The 21490-nt window shown below is 39.9% G+C and overlaps 1 protein-coding gene across 1 annotated transcript in view; it reads right to left on the bottom strand.

Annotated features, from left to right (window-relative positions):
- The window catches only part of LOC113429002 (cytochrome P450 2J6-like), a 19098-nt gene extending 333 nt beyond the window's left edge, over positions 1–18765 (bottom strand). The window contains exons 1-6 of the mRNA XM_087962588.1: positions 18569–18765; positions 17185–17334; positions 11451–11611; positions 6021–6197; positions 5425–5566; positions 1621–1961 (exon numbers count right to left, since the gene is read on the bottom strand). Coding sequence (XP_087818714.1) covers positions 1621–1961; positions 5425–5566; positions 6021–6197; positions 11451–11611; positions 17185–17334; positions 18569–18731 — 1134 coding nt within the window. The 5' untranslated portion in view covers positions 18732–18765. The remainder of the gene's footprint in view (positions 1–1620; positions 1962–5424; positions 5567–6020; positions 6198–11450; positions 11612–17184; positions 17335–18568) is intronic.
- Positions 18766–21490: the final 2725 nt, after the last annotated feature.

Below are 21490 nucleotides of genomic sequence, written 5' to 3'. Positions count from 1 at the left end.
TTGTGTCTGTCAGCGTAGTGTCCAGAGCATCGAGGCACTGCTAGGAGACAGGCCAGTACATCAGGAGATGTGGAGGAGGCCGTAGGAGGGCAACAACCCAGCATCAGGACCGCTACCTCCACCTTTGTGCAAGGAGGGACAGGAGGAGCACTGCCAGAGCCCTGCAAAATGACCTCCAGTGGGCCACAAATGTGCATGTGGCTGCTCAAATGGTCAGAAACAGACTCCATGAGGGTGGTATGAGGGCCTGACATCCACAGGTGGGGGTTGTGCCCAACACTGTGCAAATATTTGGCATTTGCCAGAGAACACCAAGATTGGCAAATTCACCACTGGTGCCCTTTGCTCTTCAAAGATGAAAGCAGGTTCACACTGAACACGTGACAGACGTGACAGGGTCTGGAGACGCTGTGGAGAACGTTCTGCTGCCTGCAACATCCTCCAGCATGACCGATTTGGCAGTGGGTCAGTAATGGTGTGGGGTGGCATTTCTTTAGGGGGGCACACAGCCCTCCATGTGCTCGCCAGAGGTAGCCTGACTGTCATTAGGTACTGAGATGAGATCCTCAGACCCCTTGTGAGACCATATACTGGTGCGGTTGGTCTTGGGCTCCTCCTAATGCACGACAATGCTAGACCTCATGTGCCTGGAGTGTGTCAGCAGTTCCTGCAAGATGAAGGCATTGATGTATGGACTGGCCCACCTGTTCCCCAGACCTGAATCCAATTGAGCAAATCTGGGACATCATGTCTCGCTCCATCCACCAACGCCACGTTGCACCAAAGACTGTCCAGGAGTTGGGGGATGCTTTAGTCCAGGTGTGGGAGGAAATCCCTCAGGAGACCATCCGCCACCTCTTCAGGAGCATGCCCAGGTGTTGTCTTTTTCCATTTGCATGCGTTCTGATAGCCATATATTGACCAAGCCTACTACAATCCTGTCTCTGATGAGCTCATCATGTAGTGCTCCATAGTTACAGTGCTCTGCTAATGCATACAGCGCTGTGACAAATGCATCAACTGTCTCATTTGCTTCTTGTTTGCGCATATAAAATCTTGCACACTCAAACACAAAGCAGGCAGGCACATTGAGTTGCTCACACAATCACAAATTCATTCAGATATCTATCTATCTGCCATCGGCTAGCTCAGTCTGTCACATAAAATTTGCTAGCAAGCAAACTCACAAAATTAACTCACAACACACTACATATGTAAATATTAAAAATTTTTATTAAAAAAGATCAACTTTTACCCAAAATCAGGCAAAGCAGGCAGGCAGATTGAGTTGCTCACAGAATCATTCAGTGATCTATCTATCTGCCATCAGCTAGCTCAGTCTGTCTCATAAAATTTGCTTGTCTTGAGACTGCACTGAATAATAGAAACTTCAGTCCTAAGGGAGGTTCGGCTGTGCTTAAAAGCAAAGCCAAAGATTTAAAGACTAGCTAGAAAGCAAGAAATCCAACCATTTCCTGCTTCCTAGATAATCTAAATCTCCTGACACAGCAGAACAGATGATGGTCGGAAAAAGGAAAAATAGCAATTTAACAGGCAAGTTTGCCAGGTAAGGAGTGAGTGGGTGGGGAGGGTTCCCGCGGGCCATGTGGGTGGTGCAACCTTGTGTTTCTGCGCAGCCTGGATTAATTGCTTTGGGGGGGTGCTCTGGGGGTGAGATTTCTCTGTGGCCCACCAAAATTTTATTGCAGCCCACCCTTGGACTCTGGCCCACCGGTTGGCGACCGCTGTTCTAGATGACAGGAAATCGATTACCTTTCTAATGAGAAACTTCTGGATCTTTGTGTCTCTTATGCAGTATCTGGGCAGTCCAATCGAAACGATGTTGCTAAAGCGCTGGATTTCGTACACCACAGCATTTGTGTATGGAAGTTTCTTGCGATCCTCATAACAGATTGACTGGCCCGGTGTTATGAGTATATCTATCTCCTGTTGAACCTTGGCTGTGGAGAAACAAAGATTTTGCACATTAACGTTCTTTTTTTTCCGTTTTAAAATATTTTATTTACAAGAAAAAAATTAAAAACAAACACAAACATACAATTATATAAAAGTAAAATAAAAAAAATGTATAGTCGGAACAATAAACATATTTCTTTCCATTGCATTTGATAGTAGATTGGATATTTCATAATAAACAATAGTAAATAATAATTGGCAAGTATTCCTTGTCACTTATAGATTACATATTAATTAATAAATAACACCTGTTACTCTATTATTCCTATTGGATTATAACTGTATCATTTAATTGATGAAATCTTCATAATGTTTATATAATAGAAGCTTGAGATTGCTATTATTATACAGTCAATATATACAACTATATACAATATATTTGTTAAATTCATTTATACTATATGCTCTTTTTCTTACGTTCTACCCAGCTGTACCATTTCTCCCAAGTCAGATAATATTCTGATTCTTCCTTCCCATTTAATTTAAGCGTGAGCCTCTCCATTTCGGAACATTCATAGCTTTTTTGAATAATAATGTGCATCGGTGGTACCCTAGGCCTTTTCCAATATTGCGCTAAAGAAATTCGCGCCACTGTTAATAGGTGGATGGTGCTGAAGGCCTCAGCTGGTGTGGGGAAAGCTGCGCACACACGTTATGTGAGCGTGCACACACGTGCGATCACCAAACCTGTGATAAACAGGTAGTAAATAAACCGGTAGTGGAACAGGTACAATCCCACTGCTGTTTAACAACCTTGGTTATTAACAGCTGCAGTGATTCACTGAACAACTGTGGCAAGAAAAGTTGTAAAATGAGGTGAGTTAACACATTTCTCACTTAACAACAGAAATGTTGGGCTCAATTGTGGTCATATATCGAAGGTTACCTGTACCTGTCAGGGCTCCAACAAATCCACCTCCATTCAAATCATAAGTCTCTAGCCACATCTCTCATAGTAAAAAAAAAAAAAAAGATTTATTAGGAGTGGCCATGTTGGCATTAGCTGGGTGCAGCCGACACTAAAATACATCATTCATTTCCCCCTTGACCAGGGTCTTCCCCCTACACCCTGGATGTGTATTCTCCAATGGACGCATCCATAGCCAAGAGTCATCAATCATGCTCTCCAGTAATATTCTTTTGTGCCGACAACTTTGAGCTGCCAAAGCGATTATCTAAGGCATTTAAGGAATGCGCTGCTTTCCCTCCACTCCCTTTTTCTGCCAGCTAAAAAGATCAAAGGAGTATTATTATTATTTTTTAGTTGACAGTACCATCCTTTCTGCATCATCTTTCCTGTCCATTCAAAGATTGCCAGTTCTTTGCTATTTCTTTATTTATTTGTATCTCAATTCTATTTTTTTTAATAAATAAAAAGGCGGCAAACATACCTACTACAATACAAGTAGTCCTTGACTTACATTTGTTTACAACCCGTTTGAAATTACGGCAGTGCTGAAAAAGTGACTTATGATCAGCCTTTGCACTTATGACCGTTGCTGCATCTCTTGAGGTCACATGGTCAAAATTGGGGCGTTTCTTGGCAACCAGCATTGATTTACCATTGGTGCAGCTTCCTGGGGTCTCATGTGATTTGCCATCTTCCCAGATGGCTTCCGACAGGCAAAGTCAGGAAGCCGATGTGCTTAACCACTGTGTGATTCACTTAATCACCTAGGATTCACTTAATGACCATGGCAAAAAAAAAAGTCTTGAAATCAACTCACCTAAAAGCCACCACGGAGAGAAGAGTTGAAGTCCCATTTGTGTTCACATGTCAAGGACTACAATTCATTCAACTGGCTTAAACTGGTGACTGAATTAACTATTTTTTAATTCCACCTTTTTTTCATGTACACCCCAAACTGTGAACATACCCTAATACTTCTTCCTCCTCTTTGGAGGTTTTTAAGAACTGAAGGTTTTAAGAAGAGACTAGACAGCCACTTATCTGAAATTGTATAGGTTCTCCTGCTTGAGCAGGGGGCTGGACTAGAGGACCTCCAAAGTCCCTTCCAGCGTTGGTTTGATGCGAGGCAAAGACACAGGCAAAAGCGTGAGATGCAACGCAGAAAGAAAGGACAAATCAGAGACTGAGATGAGAGACTGACACGCCCCACAGGGAATAAAAGTGGGTGTGTTAGCTCTGGGTTTTTGTTCGGGACAACGTGTTAATTTAGTGTGAGTTTTTCTGTGGAGCTTCGGTGCATTCTGTTTCCTGAAAGCCTGTGTGAGTTATGTTACTCTTATCTGGTCGGACTTGGCAGGCAGCGTGTGTGAGACTGCCTACTTCAAAGAATTAACTCTTTAACTACTGAATCTTCTTGCCTGCCTGTATTTTGTCAGAGTTGTGGACTTTCCATCCTCATTGGAAAACTGAGACATAACATATAAGTATATAAGTCTAAGTGCTATCGCTAGTGCTAGTGCTATTACCATGCCAGTGGCCTGAACAGACAGAGTCAAACCTTGTTTGGGCCATCTGATACTTTGAGTGAGAAATAACTTCTCGACATTTGGATAATGTTGACTACAGGTAGCTCTTGACTTATGACCATTTGTTCAGTGACTGTTGGATATTACGATGGTGCTGAAGAAAGCAACTCATGATCCCTGCCTGAAGTTACACTTGCGGTGGTGCTCCTGGGATCACCTGATCAAAACTTGGGTGCGCAGCAATCCACCTGCCCTTATGACTGACTTTAAGACCAACTCCTCCACTCCTGAGCCATCCTATGCTCCACTTAATAACCCAGATGGTCATTTAACAACCGCAATGAGGAGAGGAGGGATTGGAGTCCTTAAACGAGGAGATCACATGGGCACGTCACATTAACAAATGTCATGACTCGAGACCATAAGGACGAGCCTGCATTATGATTGTAAGTTGAGGACTACCTATCACTAAATAATTCTTCCAATAATAATTGTCAGTTACAGATGAAGATGCTACAAGCAGCTTCAGGCCTCAAACTTAGATGGGTTATAAGGGTCCCTTCTATCTCATCTATCCTATGATCAGGAGTGGAATTCAAAAATCCAGCAACCGGTTCACTATCTGGTTGCTGGGTGGGCGTGGCCATTGTGGGCGTGGCCTACTAGAACTTCCGGGAGGGCCGTTTTTCACCTTCCCCAGAGTCTGGAGACTTCCCTCGGGTCTCTGGGAGTGGGAAAACAGGCTCCCACAGGAAGCCAGTAACAAGCCCATTTCCAGACTTCTGGAACTTTCCAGGAGGACCATTTTTCGCCCTCCCAGAGCCTCCGCGCAGCTCCTGCATTTACCTGCATCCAAAACTGGCCATGTGGAGACTCCTGGGAGGGAAGGGGCAGGGTGGGTGGGGCCAGCCGGTTGGTTCAACTACCGGTTTGGCGAACTAGATGTAAATTTAACATCCGGTTCACCCGAACCAGTCCGAACCAGTAGAATGCCTCTGATGCTTCTCTCACCTTGAATGTCAGGATAAAGCACCATATATAACAATCCCCAGTAGAGAGTGGTGCCTCCTGTCTCTGTTCCCCCCAGGAAGAGATCAAAGATGCTCTGAACCATGTTCTTTTCATCATAGGGTGACTTGGGTTGGTTTTTCGTCTGCAGAACAAAAATGGAGAAATGAACACCTGAGAAATCTTGAAGGTCATTTCTTCTCCAAGTCCAATATGTGTTAGAATCTATTTTGTATTGCAACAATTACAGAATCATTCAGCTAAGAGATGGCAGTGTTTAGTTTGCATCTATGGTTGTAATCTATGGTTCTATTTGTCCTGAGGAGAGTTTCCTGTTTCCTGTTACAGTTTAAAACAGTTGAGCAGTAAAGAACATGGTGACAGTACTCTTTGTTTGCTCTGGGTGTCTTATTTTTTTCCCATGTACGGAAGGCCCACTTCTTCTTCTTGCTTGCTGTGGGACAGGAGGTTGCGCAGTGTACCAGTACTGCCACCATCGTGAGGCAGGGGTGGAGCCACCCATTTTGAAATCGCCAAGGTTGGGAAGACTTTATGTTATAAGCTGCCTAAAACAGTCACACAAAAGAGTTTCCACTTACTTTCTCTATTTCAGCCAGGTAAAAATAAATGAAGTCTTGGTCTTTTTCTTGATGCTCTGCTTCTTGGTGCTTCTTGATCTCCTCTCTTATGAATGACCGAACAAAGTCACATGAGGAAAATATCTTCTGATGAGGTCCTGGAACATGCTGCATAATCCAGGGGAAAATATTGTACAGCTGGTGGAAGAGAAGTAACATCACCTAAGTTAGGAAGCCACATTGATAAAATAAAAAATAAGGATTAAACAGAGGCAAAAGGAACTGAGAGCCATGGTGGCGTAGTGGTTAAAATGCAGTACTGCAGGCTACTTCTGCTGACTGCCAGCTGCCTGCCAGCTGCCTGCAATTTGGCAATTGAAATCTCACCAGGCTCAAGGTTGACTCAGCCTTCCATCTTTCTGAGTTGGGTAAAATGAGGACCTCGATTGGACTTCCGGTTTGAGTTTCTTTGGCAACAGACCGAAGCCTCATCTCTGCAAGGCTTCGATCCGTGCTCACCGCTGGAGCACCCTGAGCCAGCTGGTTTTGGGGCTAAGCCACCCCGTAGAGGTGGTGAAGAAGGGGGAGACTGCCTGCAGGGTTGAGGAGAGCTGCATCTCTCCTCCCCAGCTGGCCATTACTCCCTTTCCCAAAGGCGGTTGTAGCAGTGGTCAGAAATGGCCACCACAAAGAAGAACTCGACTGGAAAAGAATGTGCAAGAGGAAGATAAGAAGAGAAAGTTTTGGTTGACCGGGTCAAACAGCAAAAGCAACAAATAAGGTACCCTGGAATTGAAACTATTAAAAAAAAACCAATAACATTGTTCCCTAAGAAGATTTTTAAGCTGCAAAGGAGAGAGAAATGGGAAAAGGTTTGGGTTTTTTTTTCTCCTTTTCCTATACTGACAGCTAAGAGACTTAAGCAAGAAATTGGAAAAAAATCCACTTTGACATCAATAGGCATTTAATGCTGAAAATAAAAAGTCAAAGGGATAATAAAGATTTCTGGATAATCCAAAGCTTTTGAAAACAGGAAAGGAGAGAAAAAGAATAAAAGGGCAGGATCTGGAAGGGAGGAGACTGCCTGGAATTAAAAAGAACTTACAGCAAAATCTCAACAAGACTTCCAAAAGATACATTTTAACTGAAATATCACAACAAAAACCCCAGGAAGAGAAAGTGCAAAAAGAAATAAGAAAATATAACTCGGGACTATTTGGATTACTTGATGATTTCTGGATTTTGGTTTATTGTATTTGAATGACTAAAATCAATCGGGTGGTTGTTTAAACTGTTTAAAATGGCTCCACTTTTAAAAGAACTGAAAATGGAACTTAAAAAGTACAAAGAAAATGCCATCTATAAAACATCTTATACAAATTTTCTTTATATGCTGTTGACATTGTCATTTTATAATTTTGAGACCACAACTTTTGCCATTTCTCTAAATCAATCCCATATCCAAAATTCTTCCCCCAAGCAATCATTGTTTCTTTAACTTGTTCTTCCTCCAATTTAATTTCCAACAAATAATTATATAATTTTTTGATCACTTTTTCATCAGTACCTGTCAAAATCCTATCTAAATCAGTCAATTTGTCATAAAATCCTTCCATTTTAGAATCTTTAAGATACCTTGAATGTATTTGCGCATATGAAAACCAATTCATCTTTATAACTTGTTCTTCTAAATTTTGCATCGTTTTAAGTTCACCCTTTTCATCTAGTAATTCCCCATATCTAACTCTTTGTTCCTTCTTATAGGTTATAGGATAAGAAAAAGCTTCAATAGTTGATAACCAAACTGGGATTTTCAAATAACATTGTTTCTTAATTTTCTCCCAATTCAACCATAACGATTCCTGTATATAATGCCTTCTAAAATAACCCCGTGATTTAGTTCCCTTATACCATAGAAAAGCATGCCAACCCAATAATAAATCATGTCCTTCTAATGCCAACAATCTAGTCTTTCTTAACGTTATCCATTCTTTAGCCCACATTAAATTTGCAGCTTGATAATACAACTCCCAATTAGGAAGGCCAAAACCTCCTCTAATTCTAGCATCCTGTAAGAATTTTAATTTTATTCTCGCTTTCTTACCTTGCCATATATACTTCAACACAATTTTATTTAATTCTTCAAAGTAGTCCTTACCTAACCTAATTGGTATTGTTTGAAACAAATATAAAATTCTAGGTAAAATATTCATCTTAATTGTTGAAATTCTACCTATCAATGACAATTGTAAGTTTTCCCATTTTTTCAGATCAGATGCTATCTGCTGTTTAAGTTTAATAGTTATTCTCTTTCAGTGTAGTACATCTTGACGTCAAATATATCCCCAAATATTTAACTTTATTCATAACTTGAATTTTCAATAGGTCTGTCAGCTCTTCTCTTTGTCTTAATAACATGTTCTTTGTCAAAATCTTTGTTTTGTCTTTATTTATTTTCAAGCCAGCCATCTCACCATACATCTCTATCTTTTCCAATAGTTTTAAAGCTGTCTCTAGAGGATCTTCCAAAATAAAGATCAAGTCGTCTGCAAAGGCTTGCAATTTGAATTCCTCTTTTTTAACTTTCATTCCTTTTATATTTGTATCCTCTCTAATATTTCTATTTAACACTTCCAAAGTCAATACAAATAACAAAGGAGATAATGGACATCCTTGTCTTGTACCTTTTTTAATATTAATAAAGTCTGTGAGTTCTCCAGAAGATGAGAGGGAAGAAAGAAAGGAAAAGAAGTTATAAAGGACAGAAACAAAATATAGAGAAACAGGGCCTATTTAGAGATAATGGGTGAAAATTTAATGGAAAAGGGGATTCTGCAAAGGTACATAAGATAGTATTGTTATATTAGAAATAGAAATAACTTTAGAAAATATGAAACAATGTATGATTAAAATGTTTGATAAAATAGCTATCATAATTCAGTGGAATGCTTGTCAATAAATAACTGTAACAAAACATATATGAAGAGAAATAAGGGAAAATTAATTATGGAGATTATATGTGTTTTTAAGGAAGTATGATATTTAATTGAAAAGAAGTGTTAAAAATGTTAAGCTTTTAATGATTATTAATGATAGAACTGAATTGGAATGGAATGAGGGTTTATAATTACATATATTTATAATCTTTTTTTTAAGAATATAGGGTGTATTATAAGAATGTACCAGCAGAATTCGATTGGAAGTTATGTATTATGTATTATATTGAAGGTCATAACCTTAAGGTATATATTGAAGTTTAAATAAGAGTTGAATGGATGTAATTAAAAGATATAAAGGTGTCATTCTCCAATTAGTAACTACAGGAGAAAATTTGTTTAATGAGAAAAGATAATATGAAATTGAAACAGAACAGACAAAAGTATAAATATAATAATTTGAATTGAGATGAGATAATCAAAATAAAATTTGAGAAAATTAAAAGAGGGGAAAAACTATATAGAAAATGTAGACATGGAATAAAACACAAAAAGGAGCATGAAATTGAGCTTTGTGTCTGTATAAAGAAGTTCAACCCGGGACCATGCTATTTTCAAAAAAGATGTTTTACTTGTATTTTGTATTTGTGAAAACCCAAATAAAACTTTATTAAAAAAAATGAGGACCTAGATTGTTGGGGGCAATAGGCTGACTCTGTAAACCACTTAGAGAGGACTGTAAAGCACTGTGAAGCAGTATACAAATCTAAGTGCTATTGCTATTTGAGAGCAAAATCGTTGAGAACAATCTTTGAGAATATTCTTGGCAGAAATTATCGAGACTTTGATGTGACTCAGAACATTCTATCCTACTTCCTTTAACTAAAGAATGAATTAAATTCTTGTTGTTTTGAACACCATTGGAGGAAAAGGCATAAGAAAAAAAGTGTCAGTGAATAGTTATTTCCTTATTTTTCTTTCTTTATTTTTTCTTATTTTTATTGCTCTTATCTTTTGGTTTTACTGTTGTATTTGGAAATATCTCAGCATTGTATTCTCTTTTTCAGGGTTTCTGAGAATGTCCAGGCAATTTTTTCCTTTTATTTTAGTAGAACACAATACTGAGGCAATATTCCAGGTCCCTCGTTAAATCCATCCATCCATCCATCCATCAATCAATCAGAATAGAGCTGGAAGGGACCTTGAAGGTCCTCTAGTCCAAACCCTTACTCAAGTAGGAGACCCTATACCGTTTCAGGCGTGTGACTGTCCAGTCTCTTCTTAAAAACTGATGGAGCATCCCACAACCTCTTGAGGCAAGCTGTTCTACTGGTTAATTGTTCTAACTGTCAAGAAATTTCTCCTTAATTCCAGGTTGCTTTTCTCCTTGGTTAGTTTTCATCCATCCAAATAAAACTACATGCAAAAATCATGAAGTCTAAAGTTTCAAAATTGATCAGATGTGGTATTCAGCAGGTTCTGACCAGTTCTGGAGAGATGATAGCAGACATTTTGAGTAGTTCAGAGAATCGGTAGAAGAAATTTTGAGTAGTTTAGAATACCACCTCTGACTGGCCCCCACCCCCATCTATTCTCTGCCTCCTTCCCCCTGGAGTGGGGTGATAATGGAGATTTTACAGTATCCTTCCCTTGCCATGCCCACCAAGCCACGCCCACAGAACCGGTAGTAAATTGTTTTGAATCCTACCCCTGAAATTGATGTCACTGTCCCTTAGATTAAAGTCCAAGATAATCATTTCCCCTTAGAGGGGAACATCAGACAGTATCATTAGCAGGGATTTTTCATCTTAAAAATGTAGCTGTCCTTGTCCCCAAAAGGCAACAGGATTTTCCTTGAAGACGTTTTGCTTCTCATCCAAGAAGCTTCTTCAGCTCTCACTGGATAGTGGGGGGATGGAAGGATTAGTATTCCTTGCAGACAGCTGGTCATTTGCATCCTTTTGAGGGTCATTGAAGCACTTGGAGGTTTATCTGTGTCCTCAGCATGAGAAGCAATATGTGTTCAAAGAAAAAGCAAGAAAGTCCAGTTGCCTCCTGAAAAAGGTCCTTTGGAACAACCATGACCTGGATGACTGAGAATCTCTGCAGATGATTGGTTACACAATTTTATAAACAACACGAAAAGTTTTACGACCAACACAAGTGACAACAATGATGGGCTGGCTCCATTATGGTCGTAATTCAAGGACGATCTGTACGGGAAACTCAACCAATCTCACTCGGCAAGGATAGGATGAGAAATATGGCTACCACCACAATTTAACCCCTTTCACATCTTTGTGACCCACAAAACAGGGGGCTGGGTTTTTCATTGCACCGTCATGGCTGCCATTTTGATTTTTGGGGGGACTCCTCTCGCTGCAGATAGGCCTGCTTCCCGGTTAGCCTTTAGTACCCATTGCAGGTTTTTTTTTTGACCCACAACCTCTGAGCCTGTTCAATGACCGTAATATTTTGATTCTCCTGAGAAAAAGGAAAGAAGGGATCAGCTCACGTTACTCGCGACATTGTCAGAGGCATTGAAAATCTTCTCAATGACTTCCAGCAGGTGATGAAAAGTCTCGTCCTCTGTGGAGAAACGATGGCCAAAGACGAGCGCACAAATCATGTTGGAAACCGCGAGGTTCAGGGCGAAAGAAGGATTCATGGGTTTTCCTGCAAAGAGAAAGAGGGACTCGGTGACTGGCATGCCTCTTGCAAAGATTGCATAGGGCCTGTGTGGAGAAAGACTAAGGATGACACAATAGCATCTTCTTGTCCTTGAGGGGTTGCCACAAAGAAGAGGCGGTCAACCCTGAAGGCAGGATAAGAAGCAATGGATGGAAATCAGGGGTGGGATTCAAATAATTTAATAACCTGTTCTCTGCCCTAATGACCAGCTGGATAGGCAAGTACCAATAATTAGATTAAAAAGACCTGCAACCTGGAGTTACAAATCAGGCAGGGTGCAAGAGCATCTTGAAAAATTAAAATAGTTAAAATGCAATGATAACTATCAGCAGCCAACTCTTGCTCATAAAGTGAAACCCTTTAGCAGAGAGGTCATTTAAGCTTATCAGAAAGGGCACACCCAGGAGAAGCAATCCTTAGATCCAGTTGCACCACTTAAAGATACCAGCTGGTCTCACTCATCTCACAAGATATCCTAAGGAAATCATCTAGATTTAAGGAAAGGTCACATGCCCCCCTGAAAGGCAGTAAAAAAAAATCAGTGCCAAGCATCCTGCCTCTTGGAAGTACACCCCAAAAGGACAATACCAGAAACCACTAAAGCAGTGAAGGAAGACCCCCTCCCCAGATAGAAAAAGAAACCATGAGGCAGGAAAAAATTCAAACACAATACAAATAATTAAATCACATTAGCTGTTTGTTGAGGTATTCCCCGTTAGGAGAATGAGTGCTCTCAGAGAAGCGTAGTGAGAGTGATGTTGAATAACACACAACCAGCATACAGTAAAATGTAGGTTTTACTTACAGTAAACGGTTAATCAAAGTCCAACAAACAGTCCAAGTCATACATGGTTAAAGCAGTCAGTTTGCAGTCCAGTGATAATCCAAATAACAAAGTCCAGTATCATAAACAGTTCAGTAAACAGACTCACAGCAATCCAAGAAGAATGACGATCAGCAACAGTCAATAGGGAAAAATGCAAACCAACCAACATCGAACATCAGAACATCTAGCAACATCTAGCAATTAGGAAACCGTGTTTCTGGCATTACCCAGGTCATTACAACACAGGAGGCTGATAGACACATAGCCAATACCTAAGCCACACATGTTCTTAAGAAAAAGCCAGCCAATCTGCAAACATCAACTCCATCAACCAGTCAAGAAATAACAACACAGCCAACCTCCCTACCAGTATATATAGGGAGACGGCAGCTCTGATCACGCTTTGCTTGCACAAGCACGAAGCCAAAAGCACCAGCCTGAAGATGGCGAATGGGACCTCATTGAAACATTGCCAAGATACTCTCAATCTTACACGGGAAAAGACCCGAACACACCAAGACCTGCATACCTGTACCTGTGAAAATCTACGAATATATATATATATATATATATATATATATATATATATATATATATATATATATATATATATATATGTATATGTATATGTATATGTATATGTATATGTATATGTATATGTATATGTACCGTATTTGCCGGCGTATAAGACGACCCGGCGTATAAGACGACCCCCCCCCCACCGGAAATGCCCTCCAGAAATCCCCGGGGCTGCAGCGGCAGGGCGGAGTGCCAGGGGCCGTGGGAGGAGCAGGAAGGCTGCAGCCTCGGGTGGAGCGAGGCGAGCGGGATTCGAACCTGATTCAGAGAAGCGGAAGCGACGCGGGGGATCCGGGAAGCCAGAGGCGCCTTCGCTGCGTCCCACAAGCATCCGAAAGCCGGCAGTGGATATACTGGCGTATAAGACGACCCCCCCACTTGGAGGCATGTTTTTCGGGGCAAAAAAGTCATCTTATACACCGGCAAATACGGTATATGTATATGTATATGTATATGTAATGTCTCACCTGTGCCAACGAAGTGAGAAGTCCAAGTTTCCAAAGGAATATACACAAGCAGACAAGACCAGTAATGACAGGGTTAAATTCCTTTGGCCAGGCAAGTCCTTTTTCAGTCTCACACAAGCTGTCTGCCAAGTCCGATAATAAAGCAAGAACATAAATCACAGACTATCACCACACACACAGAATCCGTCGGAGCTGCTCTCACAAATTACCACGTTGTCCAGAATCCAGAACTAACACACTCACTTTTATTATCTGTGGGGCATGTCAGTCCCTCATCTCAGTCTCTAATTCGTCCTTTCCTTTTACGTTGCAACTTACACTTTTGCCTGCGCCGTTGCCTCGCATCAAGCCAGCATTCCTCGGCTTGATCCTCAGTCAGAGGCTCTGATATGTTCTCCTGATTATCTGCCGACACCTGAGGCACAATCAGGGGGGAAGATCCTGCCGAGGAGGAAAGCCCTGGGGAGGAAGGTAATTCCAAATCCTGTAGCAAAGCAGGCTCAAATCTCAGAGCCAAATCCTCCTCTTCCTCATTTACCCAGTCCTCGACCTCTGACAAAGCAGGCTCAAACCTCAGAGCCACAACATGTATATATGTATCTACGAAAATCTACGAAAATCTACGAAAATCTACGAAAACAAACACACACACACACAAACACACACACACACACACACACATATATATATATATATATATATATATATATATATATATATATATATATATATATATATATATATATATATATGGCCTTCAGCTTTGTTCAGGTATTTTCCCACGTCATAGTAGTGGTGCTTTTAAAGTTGTAGCAACGTTTCAGCAGAATCTCATCTGCCATCATCAGGCTTCTGTATTGTGTCCGTCTGTGAGTCAGACTTTTACAGTGGTTTCAGATTTAAATTTGGGGCAGCAATAGGCTGCCCCAAATTTAAATCTGAAACCACTGTAAAGTCTGATCACAGAGAATACAAACTGATAGGCAGATGAGTGCTGATTTGGACGTTGCCAATGAGACGTGGCCTCAACATGAAACTGCCCACACGGCCCACTTCAGCGCACCGGGGGGGGGGGGGGGGGGGGTAGGACCACCGTGGCCAGCCACTAAAGACTGTAATCACCAGCTCAAGGGGTCGGCGGCGGCTAGCGAGCAGGCCAAGCTGAAGGACGGCTTTTTTTTTTTTTTTTTTTTTTTTTTTTTTTTTTTTTTTTTTTTTTTTTTTTTTTTTTTAGGGGGGGGGGGGTTTATATTATTATACATAGCCAGCTTTGCCCAGGTTAAAAGAAGTTAGCCCTGCCATCTCAGGCCGTCAACCTGGCGTTTAATTTGTGAGGCCTAGCTGAACACTCACATCACTTGAAAGGCACACGGGGGGCTAAGAAAGCTGAAGACTGAAAATCCTGCTCAGATACTTTGAAACTACGCGGGAGAAACCCGAAGGGGGAACTAAAAATATAGATAATAAAAATATATATATATAGTATTCAGCTTTGTTCGGGTATTTTCCCACGTCATTATAGTTGCGCTTTTAAAGTTGTAGCAACATTTCGGCAGAATCTCATCTGCCATCATCAGGCTTCTGTATAGTGTTCAGCTGTGAGTCAGCCTTTCACAGCCATTTCTGTTTTTATTTATTTTATTAAACTTTTTTATTATTATTAAATGTTGCTACAACTTTACACTGTAAAAACATATGGACTACTTTACTCGACCAGGGTAAAGCAATAGATACAATTTACATAGACTTCTGCAAAGCCTTTGATTCAGTGTTACACGACAAACTACTGTTAAAACTAAACTGTTTTGGCATTTCCGGTTCCCTTAATAAGTGGATAACTGTGTTCCTGTCAAATAGCCAACAAATTGTAAAAATAGGGAGTGCAATATCAAACCCTGATCCAGTTAACAGCGGTGTTCCCCAAGGCAGAGTTCTAGGACCCACATTCTTTATACTCTACATAAATCACCTTTTACAATCACCTTATAAGCACCTGCATCTTCTTCATGGATGACATAAAACTATTCAACACCACCGACAATGCTACTGTCCTTCAACGTGACCTTGATTATGTGTCTGAATGGTCAAACAATTGGCAACTCCAAATATCGACCAACAAATGCTCTGTCCTATACATAGGTAAAAAAAAAATCAACACACCAAATACAAGCTTGGCGGATATGACCTCGTTGACGACCCTCACTCTGTCAAGGACCTTGGAGTACTCATATCAAACAACTTAAGTCACCAGAGCTCACTGTAACAGCATTGCCAAAAAGGCATTAAGAGTTGTAAATCTAATCTTATGAAGCTTCTCCTCCAGTTATTTAACAGTAACTAGGGCATACAAAACTTTTGCTAGACCAATACTCGAATACAGCTCATCTGTCTGGAATCCTCACTGTATATTGGACATTAATAGAATTGAGCGAGTCCAGAAGTATTTCACGAGAAGAGTACTACACTCCTTTGCTCGCCATAGAATACCTTATCCCACCAGGCTTGAAATTTGGGGCTTGGTCAACCTAGAACGATGCCTCCTATGATTGGACTTAAGCATAGTACACAAAATTATCTGCTACAATGTCCTACCAGTCAATGACTACTTCAGCTTCAACCACAACAATACAAGAGCACACAACAGATACAAACTCAGTGTAAACAGCTCCAAACTTGCAGAAAGTACGACTTCAGCAACAGAGTGGTCAATGCCTGGAATGCACTACCTGACTCTGTTGTTACCTCCTCTAACCCCTACTCCTTTAACTTCAAACCATCCACTATTGTCCTCACCCCATCCCTAAGAGATATGTAAGGGGCGTGCATAAGTGCACCATCATGCCTACCGTCCCTGTCCTATTGCCCCCATTTATTTGTACCCATTTCCTGTATTCTTACTCGTGTTTATACTTATTCCTATTATCTTGTAAGCAACTGACAAATCAAATAAATAATAAAATATAAAATAAAATAAAATAAAATAAAATAATAAAATAAAATAAAATAAAATAAAATAATAAAATAATAAAATAATAAAATAAAATAAAATAAAATAAAATAAAATAAAATAAAATAATAAAATAAAATAAATAAATAAAATAAAATAAATAAAATAATAATAAAATAAAATAAATAAAATAAAATAAAATAAAATAAAATATAAAATAAAATAAAATAATAAAATAAATAAAATAATAAAATAAAATAAAATAAAATAAAATAAAATAAAATAAAATAAAATAAAATAAAATAAAATAAAATAAAATAATAAATAAAATAAAATAAATAATAAAATATAATAAAATAAAATAAAATAAAATAAAATAAAATAAAATAAAATAAAATAAAATAAAATAAAATAAAAAATAAAATAAAATAAAATAAAATAAAATAAAATAAAATAAAATAAAATAAAATAATAAAATAAAATAAAATAAAATAAAATAAATAAAATAAAATAAAATAAAATAATAAAATAAAATAAAATAATAAAATAAAATAAAATAAAATAAAATAAAATAAAATAAAATAAATAAATAAAATAAAATAAAATAAAATAAAATAAAATAAAATATGACTTCAGCCTGTCTTCTTTGTCATAGCTTTTATATTTTGGAAAATTAAAACAAATAAGAAAATACAGGTTTCCAGCCAAAAGATAAAGGCACTCGCCTCCATAGCAATACCTTCAGTTTTCCTGAACACTTCCACCAAACTCTGGGCTTCCTCTTCGATCTGATACACCAGAGCGCTCTTTCCTATGCCCAGGGTCTTCAGAGTCGCCATTGAAAATAGTCTTTGATGCTTCCAGTTCTGGCCCGAGGAAAGTGTGATTCCTGATGACACAGAACCACCGGACAACAGATTATTGGCCTTATTCAAATCTTTGGAACTGACAGAAGGGCAAAATACAGTACCTTTCTCAGAATATTGTGATCGAAACAGCAATAGCACTTAGATTTATATACCGCTTCACCATGCTTTACTCTGAGCAGTTTTACAGAGTCAGCCTCTTGCCCCCAACAATCTGGGTTCTCATTTTACCGACTTCAGAAGGATGTATGGCTGAGTTAACCTGGAGCTGGCCAGGATCGAACTGCTGACAGTCAGCAGAATTAACCTGCCATACTGCATTCTAAAGACTGCGCTACCGTGGCTGATCACATCTGTAATGTAAAGCTGCCTCTGAAACTGGAAGTCCAATTCTGCCAAGTGGGCAGCATGGGCTTTGGAGTTACTAGGAAACAGTATCATAAAACAGGAAGGCTAAATAAACTAGGAATAAATAAAAGGGGACAAAGAATTAAGGGAGACATAGCGGGTCAATTTCCTTAACATTAAATTTGCAGCTCTACATCTTCTTCCATGGAGGTTCAAACTCCTGGAAGATTTATACATATGCTGGGTATGTCAATATTTAAAGATGTAAATTCTTATTAAACCAAAGAAAGGAACATTAAGGTCATTCTAATTTTTGTGAATTATCCCTATGAAACAATTATTCTAGTTCAACATCGTTGTTTTAAAAAAGGGGCCAATAATTTTCCAGGGGGGAAAATGGCAATTTTCTTATGGATAAAATTGAGAGTTTATTGAAGTTACAGACTGAAGTTACTTTGTGTATTGCCACTGTACAGGTAGTTCCCGATTTATGACAATTCCTTTAATAACCATTTGAAATTATGACAATGCTGAGAAAAGTGACTTAGTTAGGACCACTCCTCAGTGTCATGCTAACATGAGCAACATTTGGGTGCTTGGCAACTGGGATGTATTTACAATGGTTTGAAGCATCCTGGGGTCACATGATGAACATCTGTGACTTTCCCAGCCAGCTTCTGACAAGCAAAGCCAATAGGGGAAGCTGGATTCACTTCATGACCATGGCAAAAAGGGGTGGCAAAGTCAGGTGTAACTCACTAGACGACCTCCTTGCTTAGCAACAAAAGTTCCAGTCCCAAATGTGGTTGTAAGTAGAGGACTAGCAGAACCATGACAAAGGTGACACCAAAGAAATGAACATTGTCCTGCCTCCTGTGCCCACATCTGAAGAAAGTTGATCATTCTTACCTTTGTTGTTTGCCACTACTTTGAAAATGGGGAGCAGAGGCCGGCCAGAAACATCTTCAGGGTGGGTGGTGAGACCGTCCTTCACAGCTTGGAAGCCATGTAATATAATCACAGGGTAGGGCCCGAACCACAATGTGAAGATATTCCCGTAGATCTTGGACATCTGTTAGAAAACAATCCCACATGGTCATATATTTTAGCAAAAGGGTTCTCTGCCCTGTTTCTGGGTGGGCGTGGCCATGGTGGGCGTGGCCTAGTCGGCCTCCTGCACCATGATTGGTGGTGGTTGGGGGGTGTTTTTACCCTCCCCGGGCTCCGGAGGCTCTCTGGAAGCCAGAAATGGGCTCATTTCCAGCCTTCCTCACCTTCCAGGAAGCCTGTTTTTTGCCCTCCCTGAGCCTCTATGTGTGCCCTGCATTTACCTGCATCCAAAACAGGCCACGTGAAGACTCCGGGGAGGGGAGGGGAGAGGAGGGGTGGAGCCAGCCAGGAGTGGGGATTTGGGGGTTCTCCAAACTGCACAGAATCTTAGCGAGGGGCTCTCCCAAACCCCTGTGAACGCCCAGCAGCCCAACCCCTGTGACACGGTCTTTAAGATTCTTGGTGACTATATAATTTATTTTCATTTGAATAAAAGCTTAAATTCATTAGATTCATTACAGATAGGAGAGGGGGGGAGAAGGAGGAGGACTGCGGGCTTCCTGGTGCTCTCTGAGCTTGGTTGCTTTCTTGCAGACATTTCATCACCCGACTAGGGAACATTATCAGTGTTAGATAATGGAGAGGAGTTTGGAGGAGAAGGAGGAGGAGGAGGACTGTAGAGTCCTTGGTACTCTCTAAGGTTAGTTGTTTTCTTGAAGACATTTCAGTACCCAACTAGGTAACATTATCAGTGCTGGAAGGGGGTGGGGTTTGCGAGAAGCAGGAGGAGGAGGAGGAGGAGGAGGAGGAGGAGGAGGAGGAAACTGATAAGGTGGACTCTATTCCTGTTCCCAGAAAATATAACATTTGTCCACTGTCCAGTGTTATCCCGGAGATTTTAGATGAGATGGGTGGTGCTGCAAAAATGATAAATAAATAAATAAATCTGCTTGGTCTGCACACTAAATAACATCTTTATTAAGTTAAACAACAATACACAAGGGAGTGTGCAAACTTTTCAATTCTCTGAAAGATTTCATTCAGTTAAATTGTTTTTTAAAAAAGAAAGCAGGGAGAAAAAGCATGGTATTTTTTTAAAAAATTGTGGCCTGTGTTGTGAACAAAGTTAAGTGGAATAAGGAGATTTTCAATGTTGCTGGAAAGTTGTGGGTGACGTTTAATTTGCACCCAGCCCAATACCAAGTCATCCTTACATTCAGAGCAGAGGAAGTGAAAATGGCACTCCATTTAGTTAGCAGGAAAAAAAAGGATGTTTCTTTATTAGACATCAGCAAGCATCAAAAATAGTTAACAGGCATAAAATAAATAAAGCAGTGGTGGGATTCGACCAGTTCAGACCGGTTCGGGCAAACTGGATGTTAAAGTTACATCTGGTTCACCAAACTGTGAGTAAGTGGCATGTAGAGTAACTTTTGGTTACTCCAGCTTTAAGCCTTCTAGGTATAGACAGCAGAACAGAGTTGGCAAATAGGACACCAGGCGATCCCGTGGCCTCTTTCCTGCACCCTAAACAGAATGCAGGTAGTCCGCAACTAACAACCATTCATTTCGTGACCAGTCAAAGTTACAACAGCATTGAAAAAAGTATGATCTCTATCTATTGGACCGGATGGAATATGTGCCTACTTCTTAAGAAAGCTATCCACTGCCATAGCCAAACCTCTAAGCATAATCTTTGAAAAATCTTTCAGGACCAGCTCCTTGCCTAACCTATGGTCACAAGCCACAGTCATCCCCATCTTCAAAAAGGGAGACCCAAGCCTAGTTGAAAATTACAGGCCAATCTCCTTATGCTGCGTCACCTGTAAAGTCATGGAATCAATTATTAACCAATCCATCATGCTCCACTTAGAGACAAACAACCTACTCTCCAATAAACAATTTGGTTTCAGAAAAAAACTATCCTGTAATCTGCAACTCTTACACTGCAAAAACATATGGACGACACAACTCGACCAGGGCAAAGCAATAGACGCAATCTACATAGACTTCTGTAAAGCCTTTGATTCAGTGGTACACAACAAACTACTCCTAAAAATAAAATCCTATGGTATCTCTGGACAACTGAATAACTGGATAGAAGCATTCCTGTCAAACAGACAACAAATGGTCAAAATCGGGAGCGTCCTATCAAATCCAGTACCTGTCAATAGTGGTGTCCCCCAGGGCAGTGTTCTAGGACCAACTCTCTTCATACTCTACATAAACGACCTCTGTGATCATATTAAGAGCAATTGCGTTCTCTTCGCTGATGATGTAAAGCTGTTCAATACCACAGACAATACTGCTACCCTACAAAAAGATCTTGACTATGTATCTGAATGGTCAAACAAATGGCAACTTCAAATCTCAACAAATAAATGCTCTGTCTTACATATTGGCAAAAAAAAATCAGAAAATAAAATACAAGCTGAATAGTCAAGATCTTGTTGATGACCCAAGCTCTGTAAAGGACCTTGGAATACTTACCTCTAATGATCTAAGTGCTAGAGCCCACTGCAACTACATAGCCAAAAAGGCATTAAGAGTTGTTAACCTAATCCTACGTAGTTTTTTCTCTGGTAATATCACACTACTAACCAGAGCATACAAAACATTTGCTAGACCAATACTCGAATACAGTTCATCAGTCTGGAACCCTCATTACGTATCTGATATTAGCACAATTGAGAGGCCAAGTCCAGAAATATTTCAGATATTAGAGACACCAATCAAGCAGAACACAGCAAACTCCGAGACCAATAAAAAGAGACTCCCAAC

This window comes from Notechis scutatus, chromosome 4 (assembly GCF_049901735.1).
Source record: "Notechis scutatus isolate UNSWTSFEM ecotype Mainland chromosome 4, rNotScu1.2, whole genome shotgun sequence".
In the NCBI taxonomy this organism is placed as follows: Eukaryota; Metazoa; Chordata; class Lepidosauria; order Squamata; family Elapidae; genus Notechis; species Notechis scutatus.
The sequence above is the reverse complement of the archived record's forward strand: the minus strand, read 5'-3'. Positions and strand labels throughout refer to the sequence as shown.